The sequence below is a fragment of the Orycteropus afer genome, unplaced genomic scaffold (assembly GCF_000298275.1).
Source record: "Orycteropus afer afer isolate SDZICR_OR568_19922 unplaced genomic scaffold, OryAfe1.0 scaffold00015, whole genome shotgun sequence".
Taxonomy (NCBI): Eukaryota; Metazoa; Chordata; class Mammalia; order Tubulidentata; family Orycteropodidae; genus Orycteropus; species Orycteropus afer.
This window is the reverse complement of record NW_006921602.1, coordinates 19,348,674-19,357,900: the sequence shown is the minus strand read 5'-3', so window position 1 is coordinate 19,357,900 and position 9,227 is coordinate 19,348,674. Positions and strand designations below refer to the sequence as shown.

At 34.0% G+C, this 9,227-nt stretch overlaps 1 protein-coding gene across 1 annotated transcript in view; it reads right to left on the bottom strand.

The window, feature by feature from the left end:
- The window catches only part of SLTM (SAFB like transcription modulator), a 52,488-nt gene that overhangs the window by 22,870 nt on the left and 20,391 nt on the right, over window positions 1-9,227 (bottom strand). Inside the window, exons 6-7 of the mRNA XM_007958414.2 lie at window positions 2,055-2,082; window positions 235-703 (exon numbers count right to left, since the gene is read on the bottom strand). Of these exons, the coding sequence (XP_007956605.1) occupies window positions 235-703; window positions 2,055-2,082 (497 nt within the window). The remainder of the gene's footprint in view (window positions 1-234; window positions 704-2,054; window positions 2,083-9,227) is intronic.

Below are 9,227 nucleotides of genomic sequence, written 5' to 3'. Positions count from 1 at the left end.
AAAAAACAAACCCCAAATATATGCTGACAATTCGACAATGCAATCAGTATGACACTGCATTATTACGAAGATCTTGAAATTTTTTTAAGTAACTTATGACGGTCAAAAATATTATAGGCAGGATCATAAGATACTAATTACTGTACATGGTCTTGAAGCCACCCCCTTAATGTAGAGTGATCTTATTGAATGCTGGAATTCAGTATCGTAAAGAACTGACATAGAAAAACAAACCTCTTTGCTTGACCAGAGGCCCCAGTAGACGAGGGCCCTTTCTTCAAAGTATCCTTTTCTTTGTCTCCAGATTCTGCTTTCTTAGAACTTTCTCTGGCTTCCTTCTCGACAGGATCACCCTTCACGCAGTCTTCCTTCTTACCATCTTTATGGTTCGCATTCATCTCATAATCCTTGTTTTCCTTCTCCGGGCTCTGTGCAATGACGTCCTGCCCATCTTTTGGCTTACTTGCTTCAGAATCTGTAATTTTCACATTTTTACCTGTTTCTAGGAGGTCATCACCATCAAAATCCAGAGTGATGGCATCTTCAGCCTGGATTGTGACCGAGATGTTGTCATCCTCAGCTTCTTTCACAGTCGCATTAGCTTCCATCTCTTCATTAGCTGTGTGATCAGCCTCAGCTAGGTTCCCTTCTGAAGGAAGAGGTTTAGATACTTCTTGTGTACCATCACCAGAACCTGCTATATCTAAGAGGATTTAACAGGAATAAATATGGCAAAACAAGAAGTTTAAACAATTTCATATTCATAAGCTAAAATAGGACCTAGAAAATATAAAGCCAGTTATTAGCACTGATGGAAGGTTAGGAGAAAAAAATAAAAACACAAGGGTATCAACTAACACAACCAATCCTTTACCCAGGATCACTTAATTCTTCATGGGGAAAATGATCTCTACATACAAATACCAAATAACAATAGTGAGAAAATGGTTCCATCCCGAGGATACCAGCTCTTCATTTCTGGTTACAAGAAGTTAATGGCACATGGGAGATATTTTCCTCCATGAGATAGTGACAAATGTGCAGATTTGTTATTCAATGTTCAAAACATCTTGGGATTTAGCCCTTGTGACCTTCAGAACTCCAATGGTGACTTCTTGAAAGGTCACAGTCTGAGGCTATCAATCAGTCTTCAAAGTATTTCAGGGCCCCATCTCCTTAGCTCTTCTTATTCAATTCTTGGGTAGTCCAGAATCATACGGAAAACTGCTACAGAAGGCTGCAAAGATGGCCTGCTCCGTAACATTCAGGAAATTGGGTTATTTCCAGTCTTCATCCGATCCAGTCAGTCCCACAAGTACTGTTTTCAAAGATGTCTTGCAATCCCCCAAAACAGAAAAGCTTCAGGCATGTGTGACTTGCAGTCAGTAGATATACTTCATCATGCTTCTAGGCTTTTTATTCTGCCTTGCTTAAAACCCTGTTCCATGTCCTTTCTAGTCCAAAGTAGATAGGATCCTTTGACTTATGTCCAGGAACTCTTCCATAACCTCCTACTGACCACATGTATTGCTCCTGTTGTCCCTGTAATTGTATTAGATGAGACAGCTCTTCCTAAACTACTAAAACTTGCCAAAGACTCTGTATGAAAGTTTCTCTAAGCAGCAAACAAAAGGTCTGTTTCCTAGTGATCCATCATTTTTAGCACTAGTTGTAAAATTCATTATCTGCCACACACTAGGATTCCAATAAGCACGTATGAGTTACTGCAGTGCCAGGCTTAACTATGTGACCAACTTACCGTTTGCTAAATATTATATAAAAAACAAAACTGAGTTAACTAAAGTATGGCATTATCCACTACAGTAACTGATATGTACTATTAAGTTAGAACATATCTTAAATGTTCTAAATAAATAAATAAATAAATAAATAAAAACTAACTGAAAAATAAAATCAAGATGCTAACTTAATTCACTAAATTGATAAATTTCAAAGTAACTGATTTCAAAAAATAACGAATGCTTTATTTTGACATGGTTTATTATTTGTCTAAATGTTAGTAATTCTTAAACTCCACTTAGCATCAAACATACCTTTCTCATTTTCTTCTTCTTCACCATCCTGAAAGTCAAAGAATAATCAAATGTAAAATGAATTTACATAAAATTTGATCTTAGTAATAGTACAGATTTAGTTATGTTGATAAATAATTTCATAATATTAATCAGGGATCTCTGTCACTAACAAATATACAGGATATTCCAATCAGAGCTGGCGGCCATTTAGAAAAATGTGGCATATGCCTGGTACATACTATTTTAGACAAGAAATAGGCAATGAACTGCATTTATTTAGATTTAGTATTCAAAATTTCTATAACCCAAATCTTACTCATACCAAGTAACTACAAATACAAAGAATGACCTGATTATTTTATGTGACTTAAGTTAAAGATACTCTTAGACCACATTACTGGAAATAGTAGACATACACTGTTTAAAGGCTTGAATGCTTATTAATAAACAAAACACCTGCTTTTTAGGCATCTCAAAAGGGAGAAGAATGACTGTATGAGTAAGTTCCAAATTATTTTTTTTTATCTTTTAAAAGTGAATTCATAGTTGCTACTGACATATATACTGAAGGTCAGCTACTTTTAAAGCAAGTAATCCACATATTTCAAAAATTTATTTTAATTTTAAAATACTTGACATCTTATCCTAATCTAAAATTAAGCATGTGTCAACTTGAAAAAATTTAAGAATTTTATTTCAAAGGAAAAATCTTGATTTATTCTATCAAGCAAATATAAAACTCACTGGAATACTCATACCAAAATAGACCCAACATTTTCCCAAATATAAAACCATGGAAAATAAGTAATACCAATTATATTCTCAGTAACTGAAAAAAGTTACAGAATATTTTAATTATAACTTTTAAAATGAAGGCTGAGTAGAAACAGATTGTTTAAAGTTGAAGTATTGTGAGGCTACCACATACAAAGTCTTAGTGGTTTTCAAACATGAATTGTCATCAAAATCCTCTGGAGGACTTGTTAAAACACAGATTGCTGTTTCTGATTCAGGAGGTCTAGAGTGAGGTCTGATAATCTGTACTTCTAACATGTTTTCAAGTGATATTGATGTTGTTGGTCCAAGGACTACATTTTGAGTACTATTGCCTTAGAGTTACAGTCTAGCAGGGAAAGAAGATTTAAACAAAATTTAACTGGAAACAGTACTTTAAAAGGTACGTTTATCTTACAACTTTCAATTCCTACAAAAGCATGCATTCCTTAAAAATGCCAAATATTTTATTGTACACTCAAAATTACATTTGGATAGCAGTATTAAAAAAAAAAAAAATTTAAATGACTTGTTGGCTTTAACATATAAATGCCCTCGACAATGATCAACTGTTGTACACACTAACATAACATAAATCAAACAAACAAGGCTATAAAAAATACTAAGCTAAGCCACAAGCTTAGGAAGTAAAATGGTCCCACGCAAAGAAATCAGTCTATTATATTGTACTTTTAAGAATCTCTTAATAAATTGTGCTGGAATTTAATTTTAATCATTACATTTCTGATCTACAACATTTGGAAAGAAAACTGCTTTAACTTGGATGGGGTGGTAGGCAACAGCAGCAAGGTAAGAATAAGTAATGCTCAAAGTATTAATAAATCCCATTTTTCCAAACATTTCTAAGTTTATAATTTATCTTGGTAGGATAAATAAGGTGGAACACCTCTTTCACTTAAAAGCAGAACAAACGAACTTAAGAATGCAACTTGGCTCTCCTTTATCTACCTGTGATGCCAACCGCATGCTACTTCTAACTTATTCCTTTAGAGATACAATGTTCTTAAGTTTAAGAAATAAACATCCAAATTATTTGCTATTTGGAAGATAGTATTAGAAAAATAGTATGATGTAAAAATCAAAATCCTTTCTGCGATAGTCTTGACAATTAGAAATGTTTTTCAAAGCTGCTAAAATAATTGGTAAGGTTTGCCTTATTTTGCTGAAGAGTTTTTAGATATTTAGCCTAATTATTCATTATTTAAGTTCCTCAAAGTAGTGGTTACATTAGCCTTATTACACATACCTAAATGCCCCTAGGGAAAGGGTCTGACTCAGCTTCTAGGAAACAAAATTGATTACAATGGGGATGAAGCACAAAAACAACTTGGGTTAGTAGAAAAGATGAACCACATACAAGTATATACTTGTTTTACCAACTGAGAAATTGGTTTTACTAGTCAAGAGATTGTAGGATTGAGTTCCCCCCCAGAGGCACCTCAGAAGAAAGGCCCAGGAATATTCTGAGAAAATCAGCCATTGGAAACCCCATGGAGCACAGTTCTATTGACACATATGGGATCAATATGAAACAGAAATAACTCACAGTGGTTTTTATATGCAGTAAACATAACACTAAATATTCTTGCAATAAGGCAGCAAATCAAGAAATACAATAAAGACAATGGGAAATTTTTCTATATGTATCTGCACACATATAATATGTACCTTATTTGAAAATATTTTTCCTCCATTAAAACAGGTTTATTTAGAACAAGGCATTTAGTAAATAAATATTCTTTTAAATTAATAAACTATTAATTTAATAAGTTAAACCGTAAAGCATCATCCTTTTAAATTAAGCACTTTTAAGTTCATCTTGGGAAATATTTTTCACATAGGAAAATTAAGCAAATGTTCAATATCTATAAGGAAGGTACTCATGTTTACCTTTGTAGTGGGATCTATACTCTTTAGAGAAATGCCAAGTCATATGAAAAGCTACTTTGCTTTTTCATTCTAGGAGTAGCAATGACTAGTATGAAATAAAGCCAGGCCTAGGACTTATTTTTCAGATAACCAACTAGTTAATACATACTCATTCTACTACCTTCCCCTATGTTGATCTTGTGATACATGTACATGTATATATACCATGTGAGAAAACCTCTTCTGGAAGGCCTCTTTTCCCACAACTTGTATATAAACACTGTGTTCAGCCTGATTGGTTTAAAATAAACCTTCAAATCAACCTTAAACCACCAATTGCCTGCTTCATATCTGGCAATATGCTAAACACAGTAGGAGATACAATGCCTAGAATAAACAAACAGAATAAACACTCAATAAATATTTACTGAATTTACGGAATGTAGTGTAAGAAACACACTGCTGTCTTTAGCTGGTGGGACTGAACTCCTTGTTCTTATGTATCTGGAGAGCTTAACTGTAGAACTGTGTAAATTTAATGGAACTCAGAAAACAACATTTACAAGTATGGGATTATTTAGTGAAAATGATACTAGACTAGGTATCATGATACCTAGGTATGTATTCTATCTTTACCACTAAACAATTTCACTCTGTAGCATGTCATCTATTTAGGTGAATCTTACTTTTAAAAGAGAGGTAGCATGTGACCTATGCTTAAATCTTAGTCTTTAGGCTTTAGCTTGTAGGCAGTATGTTATACTAGATACAATTTGATTCAAATTGTGTTTCTACCATTTAATTCCAATGTTGTGGCTTTGGGCAAATTCTCTTAGTCATTCAATATCTATAAAATGAACATTATAACTCCTATTTGCTAGATTGATGTGAGGATTAAGCATACATCCTGATAGGAAGTACATGTGCAGTAAGTGGTTACTTGTAGTAGTATTAAACCTACTTGATGGTACCACTCATTTGAAAATTTTCTGTATATTTTTCTTCACTATTCTCCATTGCTAAAGCATTAATTCTTTAAAGTGTCCTCTAGTCTAAAGAATCCCTTCAATCTTTTATGATCATACCATGTATATATTCCTTTTTCTACTTGCCTTGGTCCCTGATGTTTCACTAACTTGAAGGGCTTCCCCCCCACCTTTTTTTGTCATATGAAACCTACATACCGCTCAAAGCCAGATTTACCCATTTACCCCATCTCTTCCATAAAGCTTTCTCTGATAACTCTCTTATCCAGTGACTTACTGTTCACAGAGTACTTTTTACTTCCATTATCTTACTTACTCTGTGACATATAAGCTATGTCATAGTAAGGGCAATAGATATATGTTTGATTCATTCCTTTTATTTACTGATTTTCAAAATAAGGATCTGATTCACTAGCATTTCCTACAGTGACCAGTGAGGTATTATGGGTTTTTTAAACTTTTTTTCCCTTTGCCCCTTTTTCTTTAGTTTCATTCTGGATTCATGTAAGCTATGTCAAGTTTACAAGAAATCTGGCATTGAGAGGTATGTAGGCTTCATATGACCAAAAAAAAAAAAAAAAAGGAAAGCCCTTCAAGTTAGTGAAACATAAGGGACAAAGGCAAGTACAAAAAGGAATATACATGGTGTGATCATAGAAGATTGAAGGGATTCTCTAGACTACAGGACACTTTAAAGAATTAATGCTTTAGCAATGGAGAATAGTGAAGAAAAATATACAGAAAATTTTCAAATGAGTGGTACCATCAAGAAGGTTTAACAATACTATACATAACCACTTACTGCACATGTACTTCCTACCAGGAGGTACACTTAATCCTCACATCAGTCTAGCAAATGGGAATTATAATGTTCATTTTACTAATTTTACTGACATTGGGTGACTAAGAGAATTTGCCCAAAGCCACAATATTGGAATTAAATGGTAGAAAAACAATTTGAGCCAAATTCTATCTAGAATAACAAACTGCCTACAAGCTAAAGCCTAAAGACAAAGATGTAAGCTTCAAGCCAGATTTAAATAGATACATTCCTATAAAAATATGTTGTCTATTTACATATATTTTTTTAAAGCAGGTAATGATTGAAGCTATGTCATAGTAAGGGCAACAGATACATGTTTGATTCATTCCTTTTACTTACTGATTTTCAAAAGAAGGATCTGATTCACTAGCATCTTCAACAGTGACCAGTGAGGTTTTATGTTTATTTTTTTATTTTTTTCCCTTTGCCCCTTTTTCTTTAGTTTCATTCTGGATTAGTTTCATTCATGGAATGAATGATTCAGTTTCATTCATGGAACTTAAAAAAGTTTACCACCAGGGGGAGAGGCACTGAACAGGGTAAAAAAGATTTTTAAATATATCTTGTTTTATAGCTTTCTCAGAAGTAAGGTTAGGTAATCTACTTCTGTAGAGCTACTGCCTCAGAAACCCAAGGAGGGGTCACTATGAGTCGCATCCGACTCAACAGCAGTGAGTTTATAGTTAGTTTTTACAGCTTTCAGTTTAGAACCATGTAAATATTTTCAATAATTTAAAATTAGATTGAACGTTTTAGCCTTTAGTTTTGAAATAATTATAGACTCACAAGATGCTGCAGATTACATTTTTAAAAGCAATTATCTAAATATTGGGGGAAGAAAAAGAAAAACAAATGACTAAACATACATCCAGCTGTGGTATAAAATTACAGAGGTGAAATGCTCTAAAACATTTATTTGTTCATTTCTAGAGGGTACATCCTTGAAACAAAACTAGCAAGGGAAAATAATCTTAAACTATTTTCAGTAATCATACTAGTAATTGTGGTAGTATTATTAATCTAAGACTTGTATCTCATAGTATGTGTAAAGAAAAGCAAACAATCTTGAAGTATTAGTACAAACACAAAATCTATCTTACATGTATCAGAAAAAGGTAAAAACATTGCCTAGTGTTATACATTGAAAAAGCATAGAAACAATGACTAAACTAGTAGCAAGTAAGCACCCCTGGAACCCAGATTTTTGTCATGAAATATCATTTACCACTGAAAGGAAGAAATGGATGATTACAAGTCTGGAAAAGAAAATGGAACATCTTTACGCACAGAAAGCAAATAAAGTTTTCAAAGACTATTAGGATCATAATGGAAGGAATCAAGAAGCAACTTGAAGAGGTTCTCACTGGCTAAAGACAGAACAATTTGAGTATTAAAATAAGGAAAACAAGTGCAACAGACTGAAATGCATTCAATACCATTAAATCCATGAATCTAAAATGAAACTAAGAAAAAAGGGGCAAAGAAAACTCCACAAAAAACATAAAACCACATTGGTCACTGTTGGAGATGCTAGTGAATCAGATCCTTATTCTGAAAAGCAGTAAATAAAAGGAATGAATCAAACCTGTATCCACTGCCCTTCCTACGCAAAAAATACCACTGGGTAACCAAATAAGAGATGATGGGAAGTTTCTCTTTACAGAAACATTCCAGGTAACAAAAACAAAAGGATAGACCATCACCATTTCCCAATCTCTCATAAATAGGTTTGGGTCACCAATGATTGACACCATCACAAACAGATACTGTGGTGCAGTGCCTAAGGCATTTGACTGCTACCAGAAGGCTGGTAGCAACCCACCAACCACTTTACCCAAGGAAGATGGGGCAATCTATTTCTGAAAATATTTACTGCCTTGGAAACCTAATGGGGGTCACTATGCATCAGAATCAACTCTACGGCAGTGAGTTCAGTTTTGGTTTGCATGGAGGAACCAGAGTCCTGGTAGCACAGTGGTTAAGAGCTTACTGCTAACCAAAAGGTCTGTGGTTTAAATCCACCAGCTGCAGGAGAAAGATGTAGTAATGGGTTTTTGGGTTAAGGGAAGATTACAACATTATCTTTTAAGTAATGGGAGGTAGAAAAGGGTAGGGGAGTGTGTGACCTGGAATCTGGTAGCAAGCCTACAGATCCTACAACCAATTACCACTTTACTGGAAATATAGTAAGCAGAGGAATATGTGGAACTACACCACAAGGATGTAAACAGTAAACACTAGACTGGAAATTCTGTAGCAGCATCAGCAAACTACATCGGGCTGTTTTTGTCAATATTTTTATTGACACACAGCCATGTCATTCATTTATGTATTGTCTATCATTGTTGTTACACTACAATGAGAGTTGAGTACTTGTGACATATGCTTGACCAAACAGCTCAGAAACCCTGAAATATTTACTATCTGGCCTTTAAAAGCAATTCATCAATCCATGATTTTTAGGACAAACGACTCAGTTTTTTTCAATAAAATGGGGCTAGGGGAGAAGCTATATATTAAGAGAGACCTAATATACATTGAAGTTGTCAAAGATTTCTTATTACTTGGTTCCACAATCAACACCAATGGAAGCAGCAGTCAAGAAATCAGACACCATATTTCACTGGGCAAATCTGCCACAAAAGATCTCTTTAAAGTGAAGAGCAAAGATGTCTCTGAAAACTGACTGAGATGCACCTAACCCAAGCCATAGTATTT